This window comes from Macaca thibetana, chromosome 9 (assembly GCF_024542745.1).
Source record: "Macaca thibetana thibetana isolate TM-01 chromosome 9, ASM2454274v1, whole genome shotgun sequence".
Lineage (NCBI taxonomy): Eukaryota > Metazoa > Chordata > Mammalia > Primates > Cercopithecidae > Macaca > Macaca thibetana.
The window spans coordinates 53,216,644-53,235,416 of record NC_065586.1 but is presented as its reverse complement, the minus strand read 5'-3'; the positions used below and the strand labels follow the sequence as shown (position 1 = coordinate 53,235,416).

The following is an 18,773-nucleotide window of genomic DNA, read 5'->3' as shown; positions in this document are numbered from 1 at the left end:
CTGTGTGTGTGCATGCGTGTGCATGTGTGAGTGTATTCAGTTTAGGGCGAGTAAAGAAATGCCCTGTGGATTTATTCTGGGCTTGTAAGGAGGTACGCTGAGCACAGTGTCAAAGTGTGGGTACAGGGCAAATACGGAGATCACATGAGAGGACAGCTGACATTGATTTTATAAAAAACAAGGATAACCGTGAATTCTAAATGCCAGTACTATTAGGTGGATAACAACAACAAAATAAGAATTTACCAGGCCCCTGTCACTCAGTTGGAAATGGCGAAGAGGCTGTGGTTGTTCAAGGTGGGCTGTTGCCTTGTTCCTCAGATGCTATATTATTATTATTATTATTATTATTATTATTATTATTATTTTGAGACAGAGTCTCACTCTGTTGCCCAGGCTGGAGTGCAGTGGCACGATCTCAGCTCACTGCCTCCTGGGTTCAAGCGATTCCCCTGCCTCAGCCTCTTGAGTAGCTGGGATTACAGGTGTCTCCCACCACGCCCGGCTAATTTTTGTATTTTTAGTAGAGATGGGGTTTCACCGCCACTCCTGCGCTTTTGTAAGGCAGCACCAGGACAGTGAACAGAGAGAGAAACCGGAGAACCTCAATTTGCTCTGGAAATGGCTGAGATTCCCTGCCCAGCAAATAAAAAGTATGACACAGGAAACAGAGGCGGAAGGAAACAAAACAGCACATTGGTAACTACGGATGGAATGGGTAAGGGACTGAGGGCATGGAGGGCAGGAGGAGGAGGGGCACGGGAAGAATTTAGACGAGGGAGTAGACCAGGCCAGACTGGTCTCGACCTCTCAAAGTGCTGGGGTTACGGGTGTGAGCCACCGCGCCTGGCCCAGATGCTGTACTTTTGTGCCATGATTTCATGCACCGTGGTGTTACTGCATTGTATTTCACCACATAGTTGTGGGTGCCTGTCACGTGTCGTGTGCTGCCAGTTCTTACTATGCTTTCAGTGTAGCCCGAGTGCAGTGGGGTCTCATTTCGCCACAGTCTGTGTACGCATCTGGGAACCGCAGTTCAGACACGAAAACAGTGACGATCTTGGCTCACCTGTGAGAACTTTAAAACGTATCTACTCCCTCGTCTGAACTCTTCCCGTGCCCCTCTTCCTGCCCTCCATGCCTTCAGTCCCTCATCCATTCCATCCGTAGTAACCAATGTGCAGTTTTGTTTCCTTCTGCCTCCGTTTCCTCTGTCATATACTTTTTATTTTCTGGGCAGGGAATCTCAGCCATTTCCAGAGCAAATTGAGGTTCTCTGGTTTCTCTCTCTGTTCACTGTCCTGGTTCTGCCTTACAAAAGCACAGGAGTTGTGGCAAAGGCAGGCATCCCCTCAGAGGGCGGGGAGGGAGAGGTAAGGAGGGGATAAGACCCAGAATTCTTTCTGAGGGAGAGAAGGGGATGGGACACACTCAGTTACTTTCCATCAGGAGCCTCCTTCATCCATGCTGGTATTTATGCCCTGGCCATGCTTGAGGGAAAATGTGCCTTTTCTTTCCCTCAGACACCCCCTCCTAGCCTCTTTTCATTCCCAACTGTGTGGCTGTTTTTTGAAGCAATCGGTAACAGTTTTCTTTTAAATAAACAATAACAGGTGGTACATTATAATCTGCAAAATGCCTTCAAGTACTTGGGCTGTTTTAATCCTCTTTGTAGGCATGGATGTGGGCACCGTGCTTATTCATTCTCTCATGGCTCTCTCCTGCCCCTTCTTCCACCCCCCTTCCTCCTCCTCCTTTTACCTTCCTCTCCCCTTCCTCTTTCCTTCCTTCCCCTCTTCTTTCCTCTCCCTCTGCCCTTTCTCCCTCCTTAATCTTCTGCCCTCCCCACTTTCTCTCTCTTCAGCAGGACCTGGGAGCGCCCGCTGCGCCCAGTCTCCAGAGATGTCATCGTCCGCTGGTTTAAGGAGGAGCAGCTGCCTCGAGGAGCTGGCTTCGAGAGGAACACCAAGTTCATCGCCCCCTGGTTCCATGGTAGGACCATTTTTCTGGGCCCTGTGCCAGATGATTTCCACATCCTTGCCTCTCTCTGGGGTTGGGAGGGGTGCTGAAGGACTGTTATAATCAGGGGACAGAGGACTTCATGCAATCTCCATTCTGCCCCCGATATCTCCCAGCGGGAGTCCAGGAGGCTGCAGGCCCCAGGGATGCTGAACGAGCACTCCCAATTCTTCTGGGAAGGGATGACCATGGCTCTTGCCCACTGCCGTCACCTCGCAGCCTCCGTAGCCATCAAGGGCTCCTCAGAGGCATCTTCTTTGTGGTCATAAGACAGTGAGCCCTGAGAGTTGCATGAGTTCCTGGTGTGCAGGACCCCCATCCCCGGATCCTGGCCACAGCCTGTCACACTATAGGCTCCGGATACGTGCTAGTTGATTAGATGACAGATGGCTGAATGAAGAGGTCAGCATCACCTAAACATAGACTATTAGGGCAGGGTGGCTCCCTGAAAGCCCCTCCTTGCCCACCTTGTTTCCAAAACTCTGGCCTTTTTTCTGTTCCTCAAACAAGCCATCCTCTTTCCCGTCTCAGACGCTTTGTGCTTGCTGTGGCTCTACTCACGTTTTCTGTTCTTCGGCAGCTCTTTGCATGGCTGACACATTCTCATTTTCCATCTCAAACATCCCCCTCCTCAGAAAGGCCTTTCCTGAACTTTCTTACCTACATCAGCCTTCCCCAGTGTCCCTCAGCTCACCCTGCTCATTTCCTGGAGAGAGTGTACCCAGTTGGTATTTATCAGATTTTCTTATTGTCTATCCTCCCACCTGAATGTGAGCCTGTGAGGTTAAGGACCTTGTTTGTTTTCCCGGTCCCTGGCTTAGTAAGTATCCATGGGAAGAATGGATGAAGGTGGGAAGAAAATGTCTGGGTTGGGATTAGATCCCACGCTTTCCAGTTCCAAAGAACAGCCCTTGCTTCTCTGCATTGAAAATCTAGAGCCACACATGTGAGGGTCAGGCTAGCCTTCCCAACCGGTCTTAGGCTTGGTGAGGTCAGGGACCTTATGTCTTAGGCATCTCTGTATTCAACCCACACCCCTGCCTCTCCCCCAGGGACCAAGTACAGAAATACCTCCAAGACGAGCTCGCCACCTTCCCCTGTTGCCACTGCTGTTGAGCTCTCCAACCCAGTGAATAGCATCCATGTCACGTAGGTCAGATTGGATATGCCTCGGTCACAAATGCTTCTGAAGTCTCAGTGACCCCCACCAGTCAAGGTTTATTTCTTACCCATGTTACATGCCCTTTAGGAGTTGGTTACAGACTTTAGTCTGGGCCTCAGCCTGAAGGAGCTGCCTCTATTGAAAATGCTGATGGTCGGTCGGGTGCGGTGGCTCATGCCTGTAATCCTAGCACTTTGGGAGGCTGAGGCGGGAGGATCACTTGAGGTCAGGAGTTTGAAACCAGCCTGGGTAACGTGGTGAAACCTTATCTCTACTAAAATATAAAAAAAATTAGCTGAGCGTGGTGGCAGACCCCCGTAATCCCAGGTACTCAGGAGGCTGAGGCAGGAGAATTGCTTGAATCTGGGAGGCAGAGGTTGCAGTGAGCCGAGATTGCAACATTGCACTCCAGCCTGGGCAATAAGAGTGAGACTCCGTCTCAAAAAAAAAAAAAAAAAAAGGAAAAAAGAAAACGGTGATGATCTCACGACAGAGGGAAATGAGGGACTTGGAGAACCACACATTGGCTCCTAAAGCTTTTGTAGGGCACTGACGTGAGGTTGTCGCTCACATTCTGTTAGCCAGAGCCAAAGTGGCGTCCATGTTACAGTGGATAGTTTTGAAGGATAATCTAGTCTGTTGTGACCACCGTCCACTTTCAGACCTCTTTCTTCTCCCAGGTCACCACACGTCTGGAAGAAGGTTGGACTGGCTCTTTAGGGCTCAGAGAGAAGACAGCACTCATGGCTGACTGAGCCGTGTGTCCCTGGAGCTGGTGCTGGGGATTCTCTGCCTCCTCCCTTCTATCCCAGTTATGTGTCCCTGTAGCCCCGGTAGAGCTTCCATTTAAGTCACCACTGTGCTTTTTATTCAGACGTTACTATGGTCACGGAAGAGCAGCACTGGCATCTTAGGGAGCTGCGGAGTGTCACTCAGGAGTGGCACGTGGGTGAGGGTGGGCAGCTGTGCCGGGTGCTCCAACTGCCTTTGGTAGCCAGTGGAGAAGGTACGACCGAGGTGCTCAAATTTATTTTTAGCTTTGTTTTCTTCTTTGACTTTTTTTTTTTTTAAGGTAACTTTTATGTTGTCACAGAACCAACAGAACCAAGATTTAAGTCTCATAATTTATGTAGCTAATTTCATGTTCTTCTGACAGTTCTACCATAAAGCGTGCAGAAAAGTTGCTGTTACACAGGCTGGAGCTATTTGGTGACAGAATTTTCATTGATCTGTGACAGAAGGAAAGAAAAAGGCTCACATATGGAGGGTGGCCAAGTAACTTTGCTTAGAAAGGATTGTGTCATATTCTAAGATTATATCCTTTCCTCAGTTTTAGTGTTAAAATGTCCTATCTTTTATGAATTGACGGTGATAGTAAGTCATGGTTAATTTTATATATTGCCTTTGCTTGAAAAAGCAAAAAGTTAGCAACCCAGGACCTCCCCCACCGCTGCTTTTTTTTTTTTTTTTTTTTTTTTTCCAACTTTACTCACTCGTAAAATCCCGAAGTCTGGAACAGTGAGTGTGTTCCAACTTCTCTTTCAATATAGGAATTCCCTGATGGAGGGGTTAGGAGTTCCTCTGTACCAATTCCTACAGGGGCAGGTGGCCTGCACCAGTCTAATTGTTAAGGAGTTTTTGCTGCAAGTTGGCAGGGGACCTGGCTCTCGCTGGGCTTGGTTGGGCATCTCAGCTGGGGCATCTCTGTACCATGGAACTCTTACGCTCTTCCTGGGACCAGTGGGCCAGCTCAGGCGTGCTCTTCTCATGGTGACAGGACAGACATCAGAGAGCAATTGGAAGCATGCCAGGCTCTTGAGCCCTAGTCTTAGAGCCAGCACCTTGTCGCTTTGCCTTAATACCTCACAGAACTGAGGAATGGGAAAATATATTCTGTCTTTTTCTTACAAGGAACTGCAGAGTCCTATGTCAAAGGGTGTGGCAACAGGGAGGGAAGAAGAATTTGAGCCAATAATGTAATCTGTCAGAATCCCAATACAAGTCTTTTCTTTCCTGGATAGAAGAGTCTTAGTTAATTTAGTTAGATTTCAGATGCAGGTTAAACATGACTACTCGGATGATTTCCTTCCCTTTCCTCAAACACATGTGGATTTGTGCCAGTGTTATCCAAACAGCAAGTAGACAGAGAATCTGAAGATATGGGGTCCATTCTAGAACTTAGCAGCTCTGTGTCCTTGGATGTGTCCTTTAAATTCCCCATCTGTGAAACTGGCGTTGTAACATCTACTTCACAGGACACTTAGGAAGACTGAGCCAACAGCAGTGCTTTGTCCACCATAAAAAGCCACGCCAGTGTGTTTCCTGATGTTTCCTGGGGTCTGGGGTCAACCACCAGAGGCTCTACCTCCTTTGGGAAATCAGGTTTGGGGAAATGGGCTCAGAGGGCAGAGTGAGAGGGCACTGGCAACAGGCTTTTCTCTGGGACCACAGGGTTCTAGGTAAAGTCTCCTGGGTTACAAAGAGTGATGGTAACTCCTTGTTTCTCCTTTGTTCATTGTTATGTTCCAGGAATTGTGAGAGAGATTTGTAGTTATAACTACTTGCGAGAAGTGCCAGTACATACAAGCTTGGCTTTGGGGGAAAAAAATCTATTTTCGAAATTTGACATGTATCTACAATTATTAAGAATGTTTTCTGTCAGAACATTGGCTCAGTCAGAACCCATTTCTCTTCCTGAGCTTTACTTCTACAAAAACAGTCACAATGTGGTCTATGATTTATTGTCTGGGCGACAACCTATTGGCTGCCTTGCTGCTTGCCCTTAGGAAGGCTTGGCACAGAATGGGACTACCCGGTGGGTGATGTCGTTGGCATTGGTAAATTATCTCCATGTGACCCTGCTCAGGTGCTGGGAGTAGATCTCACATGTGGCCTCACCTGGGCTTGGGTGGGCCTTTGGCTATCCTCTGTGGGGTGTTAGTGGCATGCTTCTTCGTGAGCAAGCACAAAGGGGGGACCCCACCTGGGAGGAGGCACTCCCTAGCCATGTAGACAGTTCAGGGATCCCAGCAGTGAGGGGCACCTTTCCTGTGAGATGCGAGAGTTCCAAAGTAGAATGGACACTTCTTCCCACCTGCTTCCACTGCGACCTCAGAATCTATTCAGAGAAGAATGCTGAAGGTCACAGAGCTGCTGGGGTCTAGAATGGGCCCCACATCTTCAGACTCGTCCGGATTGCTGTTCGGATGACAGCACACAAACAAAACATTGCTGTGTTTGAGGGAAGGGAAGGAAATATAAATCACAGAAGTCATTTTAATGATTACTTCGGGAATGTTTATCTTGGAAAGGAGAAGCTGTGGGGAGGAATGGGTAGAGGAACAGAACCACCCGCTCAGTCTCTGGAGCTCTGTGTTGAGAAAGGGGGACTACTGAGAAGGTCAGAACTGGGCTCTAGGTGTGTGAGGTTGTTTTTGTGTTGCTGTAAACAAATACCCGAGGCTGGGTAATGTATAAAGAAAGGTGGTTTAATGGACTCACAGTTCTGCAGGCTGCACAGGAAGTAGCACCGGCATCTGCTTGGCTTCTGGGGAGGCCTCAGGGAGCTTTTACTCATGGCAGAAGGCGAAGCTGGAGCAGGCACGTCACGTGGCAAGAGTGGGAGGAAGGTGGGTAGTGGTAGGGGCCACACACTTTTAAACAACCGCATCTCATGAGAACTCACTCACTGTGGTCAGGACTGCACCAGGCCATGAGGAATCTGCCCCCATGACCCAAACATCTCTCACCAGGCCCCACCTCCAACACTGGGGATCACGCTTCAACATGAGATTTGCGGGGGACAGATATCCAAACCATATCACTGGGGATGGATGGGGATTCTGAAGAAACACATTTCACTTTAGTAGAAGAAAGAACATTTTTGATGGCTGCAGCTTGCTATTGGGCAGTCTTGATGGGGACTGCCCCCAGAATGGGGAGTGGAGGGCCTTTATACCCTCTGCTCCTGGCCTCTGCCGTGCAGTGTGGTTCTAAGGGCAAACACTGCTGACATTGCTCCACGACTGCTGGCCCTGCCCCTGCCAAGCCACTGAAGTTTGCTCAGGTTGTCATGAACGTTGGAAAGGTTGGCCAGGGCCTGGGGCTGGCCACAGGGTGGGTGCCTGGGAGTCTGTGGACTGAGGACTGAGGATATTCTCCACCCTGTGACTGTCGGACTTCACCTTGCTCATTTCTCTGTTGATGTGTTCATGGTGTAGAAACTGAGGTGTAAGCAATGGTGATCCCCTCCTGGATAATCCTCCCAGGAGCCCTGTGGATGAGGGGCAAACCCACTGGCTGTCCTGCAGGGAGGCAGCCCCCAGAGAGGTGGAAAGGACTGTGTCCTGGGAGGCAGTAGCTGAGTGGGAATGGAGTTGGGGGCTTGGCCCCTCTGACTGCATGCACTGGGAGGGAGGTCACCTCTCTGAGCTGCACGGAGTACGAAGGGGTTGGACAGGCTGGCTGCTGCTGACCTTTGCCATCCTTGGGCATGATGCTGCCACGCAGTCCTGCATCCCATGGCACTGCCAATTACTGCATGAGCTGGTTGTGGTTAGCCCTTCACAGGTGACCCCACTGAGGACCAGAGAGCTTGAGAAACTATCCCACATTTGTCCAGCAGTCAGCAGGGAAGCTGGGATGAGAAACAGAGTTTCTGGCTCTTAGTTTTACCTATTCCATTCTGGCTCTGTCTTTGCATATACTGCCATCCAGGGATGGAAACTGGGACAGAAAAGTGCCCTCTGTGCATTTACAATCCCTTACTATATATTTGGTGAACTTCTTTTAGGCTCGGCCTGGGTTCTTTATTTTAAATCTCACCTCTCCTTCATTCCTGACCTTGGCAATCAGAGCTGGCACTGGTTTCCTGACCCAGCTTGAGGGAAAATCTGGGAATGCCCTGTTTGGTCTTTGGGATTACTCCCAGGAACTAGAATTTCTGGAGCTAAGAGGGAGAGAGTGTGCCAGTCCAAACCCCTGTTCTTGGCTTCTAGGATTAGTGGGAAGACAGGAAATGCTGGTGAAGATTTGGAATCTGTTGAGAGGTGGGAGTTAAGATAGAGTTTTCGGGATCTTGGCAGTGTGGACTCAGGCACTAAAATTCACGTTTAGCAAGGAATTGCTGAAGACACCAGGAGTGGAGAAAATAATAACACCCAGTTATTATTTTGTGGTGTTGTGAGGATTAAATGTATCAACATTTTTAAGTGTTTAGAACATGGTGTCATGCAATAAATGCTTTGGTTTGTTATATGGAATAGACAAACGTGGCACATCAGGAACCGAGGCACATGCAAGGTCGTTCATCTCTTTATGGCATACAAAGTTATGTCACTGCTAAAACTCAGAAATAAAGAAAAAGACCTGTGCACAAAAGAAAGATGACAATGATTTAGCCTTCCAAAAAACAGTGCAAGTCTGAATTTTCTTCTATTATGAGTATGATACCCATCTTGAAACATTTTTAAAAAGTCATTAGGTGTAACGCAGGGGCCATTTGGAAGGTTGGTTAGCATGTCACAATCCATCATGGCAAGCGAGATTGCTAATTTTCCTCTCTTGGGCAGAATTTAGAATGGAAATTTTCTACCAACTCTGATCTCAAATGCAAAACTTTCTAGAGGAGAAGAAAAAGTAGGTCAGCTGACCCACTTTCCTGTTAAGTTCTTGCTTTAGCGGTTCCAACTAAAAAATAAAGGAATATTTTCCTTCCTTTTTTTTCAAGTGTGTGCTGGCTATCTAGTCTCAAGAAGAGACTACAAAGAAGAATGAAGCTATTTTTGCTTTAGGAAAGCGTAGATTGTAATGGCGTTCCTGAGATTTTAACCCTTTCCTATCAGCTGTCTGTAGTTCCAGTGTCCACTCTGCTTCCAAGCCCCACATCCTGTATGGGGCTGTGTCTGTCTGGTCCACGAAAGTACCTTTTGGATCAGTGGCATCCCTGGGCAGAGGACATCGGACTTTTTACTTCTTGTCAGGTGTACATTGACTGGTATCTATGGGATGTGGTGGTTAGCCTCACCTGTGGGATCACACCGGCTTTTTGTGTTTTAACTAGTAATTTGGGAACACTTACTTTGCACTGGCCTTGTGTCAAGTAAACCTTGAACATCCAGTATTTCACTTACTTCCCAAACAACTCTCTGGACTGGGTAACAATGGTGGCCATTATGTACATAGTGCTTACAGTATGCTGACGCTCTTCTAAACATTTCTCATATGTTCATTTATTTAATCCTATGTGACATCACCAGGCACTTGCTACTAGCATTAGCCCCATTTCACAAATGAGGAAGCTGAGGCACAGAGAGGTGAAGTCAGTTGCCCATGGTTATGTTTTTAGTAAGTGGGGGAGGTGGGATTCAAACCCGGGTGATCTGGGTTCAGAATCCATGCTCTTACCTGTGATGCAGTGCAGCCTTGCTGCCATCTCACAGCTGAGGGGAAGGTTCAGTAGCTGTTCCAGGGTACACGGTGCTCTGGGGAATCAGTACTTTTTTAGTCCAGGCGGTCTCCTTGAGGATGGAGAGGTGGCCATTTTCTTTAGGAGGTGCCCAGCTGTCTCTGGGCTGTGGAGCCAACACTGCCCTGCCTTACTGCTAACCAGGAAAGTGTCTGCTCCTCCTGAGGCCGGTGCCACCCTCATAGAATTGCTGAAGAGTGCCATCTGAGTTCCTATACAGTCTGCAAAGTCCTTATGCAATAATTAGGGCAAAACAGGGAATTGAGTGTTTCAGATTGTTGTTACCTAGACAGGGGCAAGAGAAGGCAGACTCACTGAGTAAAGGCATGTAAATAATTTGTTGATTATTACTGTCAAGCTTGTGTTGAGTGCTAAGTACAGGGTGTGTGGTAATGAACAAAACTGATGCCTTCCCTACCCTCATGGAACTCACATTCACTTGTGAGAAACAACAACAAAAAATTCAAACTGATGTAACCTGAAAGGGAATTTTCAGCTCATAAGACGGAAAACCCCACAGATAGGTCTAGCTTCAGGCTTTGCTTGATCCAGGGAGCTTAGGCTTTTCGGCAACCAGCCTCTCCCCATCTCTCAGCTCTGTTGTTTTCTATGTTGTTTTCATTCCCAAGCCTGAGGTTGCATGCCTGCATTCTCCCAGGCTCAAATCCAGCAGAAGAAAGGGACTGCTTCTGTCTCAACAGCCCCAGTACTAGTCCCAGTAGTCTGCCTTGTTGGGTCTGGGTTGGTCACATGTTCACTTCTGGACCAATCACTGTGGTCAGGCAGGTGATCTGCCTTGATTAGCTAGCCCTGGGTCGTATGGTCATGCCTAGAGTAGGTAGATGGAGAACACCCTATTGGAACTGCATAGACTGAGAGTATGTGGCTTCCCAAAAGGTCACAGTTCCCTTGCCAGAAGACAGCCACTGAATGATACTGGGCAGGCAAGACCAATCTATGTCCACCACAGAGGGAAAAATTACCTGGCTTCTGTTCTAGCGAAGCTGTCAGTCTAGTCAGTGAGACTGACATTAAACAATCATGCCATCAATTTATACATCCAATGGAGGTCAGTATTATACAGGATCTTGCTGTAGCCAGTTTCAGAAGTCATTTTCCTGGGTGATACCATTCTCTCATGAACAGCAGCATTGGTGATTAGAACCTGGCAGGTCAGCTTGGAGCAGACATTCATAGGCATGGATATTGCCTCTTGTGCATAAATATATCTGGGACCAAGAAGCTCGTCTAGTGAAACCCTTGTCTCAGCAGTTAGCCATGGTTAAATTTCATTTGGCGTTATAAAAAAATGAAGGCATTTGAGCTCATTCATCATAATCTCTGTGGCTTTAGGATGCTTTGAGATACTGTTGAGAATGAAGAGCTTAATAATTCCAGCCTCCTTAATGATATCGTCTGGAAAGTATGGCGGTAAGAAAGGAAAGTCACAAAAATGAATGAGAAATAGCTAAGTGGTAATGGAGGTGTTGTCAGCCGTTGAGGTGTAGCTGCGGTGAAAGCTTTAAGAAATATGCACGTGAGATAAATTGAGATCCATAAAAAGTGAAACGTCGTGGCTGGCCTGCCTGCGTTTCTTTCTTTTGAGGGTGAAGTCCTAACTGAGAAATAAAAAGAGCTCATTTGGTTACTCAGGTTCAATTCTGAGCTAATAATTTCAGGGAATGGAATGGAGGTGGGGGGGCTGGGGACAGAATTCTGGGTTGGCTTTGAGGATTTGCTAACTTATGGATTTATGGCTCTATTATTGCAGAGTGTTTTCTGAAAGTATACTTACAATGCCTTTCCTTTCCCAGGGTGCTGCTGATTAGTGCTGATGAAGTAAATATTGTAATAGTGAACGTGAAGTTGTTGGCGCTCTCTGAGAACGTCTGTATGGAATCCAGGGAGACAAATAGGGGAGGTGTCAGGAAAGATGCACCGGGATTTGTGCTCAGGGCACAGTAAAAGAGGAGTTAGGCGCTGATGGGGCCACCGGGGCTGCAGTGGCCTGCCTGTGATAGTCAGTGCTGGCACAGGAAGGGTGAAAGCAAGCCTAGACTTGTTTGTCAGGCCAGTGTTCCTCTGCTCTTCTGCATTCCCTGCCTTCTCATCTTTACTTACTGCAACCTGTAACCATGGGAGAGAGGGTAGCTACCCTGAAGGATCTCTGTCCCTGTGTCACAGCCCTGTCCTATTCTGTAGAGGCCCAACTGGGAGTGCTATGGTCAGTATGGCAGCCTCAGGTGCTTGGGCCCGGGGGAGCTCTGGACACCTGCAGATGGGCCCAAATGCGTCTCTCCTGAAGTCTCCATCGAGGCCCCCAATCTAAATGCTGGGCTTCTGCCTCATTTCCCTTAATTATAACTCTGTTCACTTCTGCCACTGACTTTGGACTTTGTGGCTTAGGCCAAGGCCTGGCTGCAGCAGCCACTGTGGTCCTATCATCCATTATCCACCTGAGATTGTTTCACTTAATATGGCCAATAACTGTGGGTGATACTAATGCAATTCCATCTGACTGCTTAAGAGAGGTTTACGTGTTCAAGATCAGGCCGTAGTGGCAGAGAGATGATTGGAAACTGCTTTGTTTGGCTTTAGCACCAGCTTTCAACAGGATAGTGTACTTCATCTCTTAGTCCTTGGGGATGGATTTACCCAAACTGAAAAGACCCTGTCCTGGAGTCTGGGCACACTTCTGTTTTGAGATGTTTGCAGCCACTCCTTACCCTCCACATCAGGCTTCTTTAGGCATTGCTTCTTGAACTGTGGTCAGCCTTAAAATTGGTCAGGGCTTGGAAGTGCTATCTTGGCTCATCCAAAACAGCAGTCTGCTCAGAGACTTCAGTAGGCTTTGTGGCAGGAGCAGGTTATACAAATCCACACCTTGCCCACACATTCTCCAGGACATCGTGTATGGAAGGCTGATATCGTTGGGCTCTGTGTTCCCACCCAAATCTCATGTTGAATTGTAATTCCCAGTGTTGGGAGAGGGACCTGGTAGAAGGTGATTGGATCATGGGGACGGTTCCCCCTTGCTGTTCTCATGATAATGAGTGAGTTCTCATGAGATCTGGTTGTTTAAAAATGTGTGGCATCTTCGTTTTCACTCTCTCCTGCCCCCATGTGAGATGTGCTTGCTTCCCCTTCACCCTTCCGCCATGATTGTAAGTTTCCTGAGGCCTCCCAGCCGTGAAGGTCATGGAAAATGGCCATGCTTCCTGTACAGCCTGTGGAATTGTGAGTCAATTAAACCTCTTTTCTTCATAAGTTACCCATTCTCAGGTAGTCTTTATAGTAGTGTGAGAATGGATCAGTACAAAGGCTCTGGATGTGGAATCTGGATGTGGGTATGGGGAGGACAGGTTGCTTACAGTCTAATAAGAGTACAAGCCTTGTGAATATGACTGACTTAAAAAAAAATGCTGCACCCCATCCCAGCTCTGCCATTTATTAGCTACGAGACCTTGGCAAGTAACTCAATCTCTCTTAGCCTGATTTTCCACTTTACAAAAATGGGGAGAATAAAAGTATCTATCTCAAAGGATTGTTATGAGGATTGAGTGAGCTAGTGCTTATCACACTCTCAGCACAGTGGTTAACATAATGCTAGGATTCCATAAATGCTAGTTATGGGATTGTAATTTTAATTACTCAGTGATTTATTCAACACTCTTTATTGAAGGTCTACGTTCCAGACACTGTTCTAGACATGAAAATGTAGTAGGGGGAACACCCACAAAATTCTTGTTCTCATAGACCTTGTGTTTGCAAAATTTTGATAATTTTAAAATAAACTCTTATGGAAGCCATGTTTCTTGCATAAATTATACCACACACTATAGTTTTCTTGTTCTACAACTTTTCTTTTTATTCAGTTGTCAACGTATTAAAGAGATTTCTGGTCATGTCCATGTAAGTGATTCTCAACAGGGTGACTGTGCTACCAGGGGACATTTGACAGTATCTGAGGACACATTTGATTATCATAACCGGGACGTGCTTTTGGCATCTAGTGGGTAAAGGCCAGAAATGCTGCTAAACATCCTGCAGTGCACAAGGCAGCCCCTGGGACGGGCAAAATGTCAGCAGTGTTGGGAAACTATGTCTGTATTTTTATCTGCATCTCCCTCAGACTTAAATTTTTTTCTAGGAGGAAGTGTAACAGATGGAGCTTCTTATTTACTTGTTTTTATAAGTGATCTCATCTTACTTTGGACCTACATTTCCTGTTGATGACTAAAAATAAATAACTTAAAATTTCCAATTAAAGATAATCCTATGTCTGGTGTAAGAGTCTCAGTTTAACTGTGGTTTTCTAGCAAATATTCAATCATTTTAAGCTCAGCGTTCTGCTTCTCCTTGCTTGATGGGTCTCTCCAATGTCATTTCCCTTCGTCAAATGTTGTCTGGGTACAGGGAAAGCTCACAGCCTTGGGAGGATGCCAGAGAAAGGCCCTGGTCAGTGGCTCATCTCTGAGCCGTGTCCTGTTTTAGCACATCTACTGCTGATGGTCCACAGCTGGTGGAAGGATGGTCTGATCTCCAGTACAGCAGGGGTCTGAGGGTCCCCTTCTCTGCACTAATCATCCCCTAAACATTACCTGACCCTACCTTGACTCCTCCTGGGGTCTCTTTGCTATATAGCTGGGATTACAGGCACGTACCACGAGGCCTGGCTAATTTTTGTATTTTTAGTAGAGACGGGGTTTCACCATGTTGGTCAGGCTGGTCTCAATCTCCTGACCTCGTAATCTGCCCACCTCAGCCTCCCAAAGTGCTGGGATTACAGGTGTGAGCCACTGCACCCAGCCGAGTCTTGCCTCTTTTCTTGGTGGCCCCTTGGGGAGCTGGACCATTTAAATTATTTCTACCTCTTAAGAAGTCCTAAGTGCTGAGAGTTGAGTTTATTGGCCATCTCTCCCCTGCCCACACCCATGGCTTATTATCGTCAGAAGACACAGGCTGTTCCTTATTAATTTACTTATTCTCCTTCATTTTCATTCCCTTTCCTCTCTAATAAGCAGCCGTTGTGATAGGCTTCATGTGTATCTGTTGAAAGGGTTCTTACATATGCATTGTGTATATATCACCCACAGGGAAGTTGTTCTGCTCCTTTCTTTTTCACATGATGATGATGTATGTGATTTGACCTTGATGTTTTCTGTGGCTAATTTTTACATGAAATTAGTTTTCTTGAGTTTTTCCAGTAAAACGAGGGCCAGGGAAGCATTTCTAACTCCATGGTGCTGCTGCTTCTGTTGTTTTTATGTGGTGTTCACAAATAGGGCAGCTTGCTTTCTGGAGTCTCCAGGCTCTGTCCCTTCCCCATGGGTCTAAACTTTTTCTTTCCTCTATTTGCCTGTATTTTGCTCAATTTGGATTTCACTCACAGTGGTGGCAGGTGGCCCTAGGGGGTCTCACAGTGGGCCCCTTGCACTCACCCAGGGTTGGGGAGGGCAGAACTCTTCCGAGTTTTCGCAGCTACTCTCAGTTGGTCTCCTGCTTTCCAGTGAATTCTGTTGACTGCTCTTGGATCCATTAGCCACCCTTGTTGTTTATTTCTTCTTTCTCCTGGGTAGACACTGGTATCATGAAGGTCTTGTGTTAGTGGTTTATTCCCACCACCATTATTATTTGGGGTTTTCTCAGCCCATTTGAGCTGTTATAGCAAAATACCTGAGACTGGATAATTTATTTTATTTATTTATGTTTATTTATTTTTGAGATGGAGTCTCACTCTGTCGCCCAGGTTGGAGTGCAGTGGCGTGATCTCATGTCACTGCAACCTCCATCTCCCGGGTTCAAGTGATTCTCCTGCCTCAGCCTCTCGAGTAGCTGGGATTACAGGCATGTGCCACCACACCCAGCTAATTTTTGTATTTTTAGTAGAGACGCGTTTTTGCCATGTTGGCCAGGCTGGTGTCGAATTCCTGACTTCAGGCAATCCGCCTGCCTCAGCCTCCCAGAGTGTTGGGATTATAGGCGTGAGCCGCCACGCCAACTGGATAATTTATAAAGAACAGAAATTTATTGCCTTACGGTTCTGGAGGCTGGAAAGTCCAAGATCAAGGCTTAGGCAGGTTTGGTATCTCTGAGGGCTCAGTCCCCACTTCAAAGATGGCACCTTGAATGCTGTGTTCCCTTACCACATAAAGGTAGAAGAGAATGAACCTCCTCCTTCATAAGGGGTCTAATTCCATCTATAAGGCCTCCACCCTCACCACTTAATCATCTCCTAAAGACCCCTTCTGTTAATACCATCGCATTGGTGATTAAATGTCAACATACGAATTTTGATGGACATAGACCATAGCAAGGCTCATGAGGATACCACATGACTAGTTTTGTTGTAAACCTAGTCCATGGACTTCGGGTTTTGTTCTTTAGTTGCACTGCCTGTTCTTATTTGGAGATTTGCAGAGATTTTAAAATGATGTTGCTGCCCCTGCAGATATCTTCGCAGAATCTACTCCCCTTACCCCATACTTACCTATGTTTACATGAACAGTGAGGTGCTTTAAATATCATTTGTGTTTCCTTATCTCACTAAGCACCATACAGTTAGACGCATACTGTGTGTGGCTCTGTTATTTCCAACTGCTGCACAGTACTCCACTGGGTGTATCGGCCTAATTTCACTGATTGACTCCCCAAGTCATAGATACTCAGATTGCCCACAATTAATCATTGAGTTCCTTTCACTGGATCCTTATGAACTTGTGCAGTATCTTTCAGCAGTGGAGCTGTTGGGCTGGAGGGTGCATGTGCACTTTATTTAACTAGGCGGGGCTGATGGCTCTCTGGAAGGCTGATCTAGTTTCCACTCCTCCAGCCATATATGAGGGTTGCTCTACCTGTATGCTGCAAATCCCACACTAGAATGTGGTAGAACTCCTGATCCCCACCATTCCTCACTGGAACTTGGTGAGGCTGGGAATCACCATCCTTAGACCTCTCTCTACACATACCATTTCTGTTTAGCTGTGGCTACATTATGCAGGCACAGGGTAACTGATAGACTCTCCAGCAGAAACTGGGGTACAGGACATCCTGCTTTCAGCTACCTTCTCAGACTCTCTGGCGTGTGGGTTGCCAAAGAGGGATTAAGGACAGTTCCTCCAGTTCTTCTGTACCTCTTCCCAACTGTAGTCTAGAAAAAGCTCTTTCCTTCTCTTTCCTGTCTGGCAGGGACTTTCATAGGACCTATCCTATATCCCCTCTAGAATAGGTCTATAAAACTCTATGTTCAGATCTCCAAGTATTGCTCTGAATATAGAGGGAGTTTCTAGAATGTGAGAGTCACTTTTTATATTTCTGCCATTCCTGGCTTGCAAGACTACTGACTTTCTAGCCCAGAGTCTCAAATCTGGCTACATATTAGAATCAACTGAGAATATTTTTAGCCATACCACTGCTTGATGTAGCCCAAATAAATTAACCAAACTCGCTCTAGGTGGGACCTGGGCATCAGCCAAGGCTGAGAACCATATTTCAGGGACACAAGACAGCCAGCATGGAAATTGAAAACTCATTAGTGACTCTGTTGTTGTTCTAGGTGGTAACCTGCCCTGCCTCCAAAGGACATTGACCAATTTTGAATGAATGCTATAGCAGTAATGTGTGAGAAGCTGCAGAGCAACAATATTAAGTTATTTTTAATATTAAATATTGAATATTTACCATATATATATATACATATGTGAAGGGCATAAATAAAGCTTAAGTGGGAATAGCACCAAATCCTAAATCCCTCACCTGTGTGCTTCTCTCCATTGTAACCTTCTCTCTTTAACAGATATGATGCCTATGCTGAATATTTTGTCCATTATTTCTTTGCTTCATTTATTGCTATATATTAATCTCCAAATGTTTAGCATTGTGAGCTTTTCAACCTCATATAAATGGAGTCACAGTGTATTTATTTTTCAGTTATTTGCTTTTTTCATGCTTCATTGAAAACATTTTTTTTCTCCTTCCATTTTTCCACCTCTATTATTTGGAGATTTTACCACTCTCAATGTCTATCTTCCAGTAGTTAATTTAGACGATTTAATATGTACACTTAACAGATTCTAAAGTTAATGTGGTTGTCCCTTGGTTTCTTTGGGGGATTGGTTCCAGGAACCCCTGTGGATACCAAGATATGCAGATACTTAAGTTCTTTATGTAAAATGCCATAACATTTGCATATAATGTAGGTGCATCCTCCTACACTTTAAATTATTTATAGATGACTTATAATACCTAATATGATGTAAATGCTATGTAAATAGTTGTTGTAATGTATTCTTTTTATTTGTATTTTTAAAATTGTTTTCTTGTTTTTAATTCATTTTTGGTTTTGAATTTTTTTTTTTTTTTTTTTTTTTTTTTTTTTTTTTTGAGACAGAGTCTCACTCTGACACCCAGGCTGGAGTGCAGTGGTGTGATCTTGGCTCACTGCAATCTCCACCTCCTGGGTTCAAGCGATTCTCCTGTCTCAGTCTCCTGGGTAGCTGGGACAACAGGCCTGCACCACCACGCCTGGCTAATTTTTGTATTTTTTTTAGCAAAGACGGGGTTTCACCATGTTGGCCAGGCTGGTCTCAATCTCCTGACCTCAAGTGATCTGCCCACCTCAGCCTCCCAAAGTGCTGGGATTACAGGTGTAAGCTGCCATGCCCGGCCTGTTTTTGAGTATTTTTGATCTGCACTTGGTTGAATCTGCAGATGCAGAGCCCACAGAAAGGGAGGGCTGACTCTATATATCTTTACCCTCTCCCTAAACAGAATTTTGAAACTCCTACTCCCTACTGCTAAGATATCATCTGTATTATGGTTCCATCTTTTTCAAAACCTCAAATTATCCATTATTATTATTGTCTTGTAAGTCAACTTTTTTAGATTGACCTACAGTATCTGTGCTCATCATTTGTTCTGGTATCTTAGATTTTCTATCCAGGATAATTTTTTTTCTTCCTGAACTACATCCTTTAGAATTTCCTTTAGAAATCAACCAGCTCAAATTATTTTCTGAAGTTTTTTTTATTTTTTCCTTTTCTTTGAAAGGTAGTTTCATTAAACACAGTTATTTTTCTCTCAGCATACTGAAACTTTTATTCCATTGTTCTCTGGCTTTTATGGTTG

The 18,773-nt window shown here is 45.8% G+C and overlaps 1 protein-coding gene across 2 annotated transcripts in view; it reads left to right on the top strand.

The window, feature by feature from the left end:
• The window catches only part of SH2D4B (SH2 domain containing 4B), a 111,139-nt gene that overhangs the window by 72,122 nt on the left and 20,244 nt on the right, over nucleotides 1-18,773 (top strand). The window contains exon 6 of one of the 2 annotated variants that reach the window (XM_050803586.1): nucleotides 1,868-1,992. In XM_050803586.1, the coding sequence (XP_050659543.1) occupies nucleotides 1,868-1,992 (125 nt within the window). Of the gene's footprint in view, nucleotides 1-1,864; nucleotides 1,993-18,773 lie in introns of both variants that reach the window. The other variant, XM_050803585.1, reaches the window with a different exon arrangement.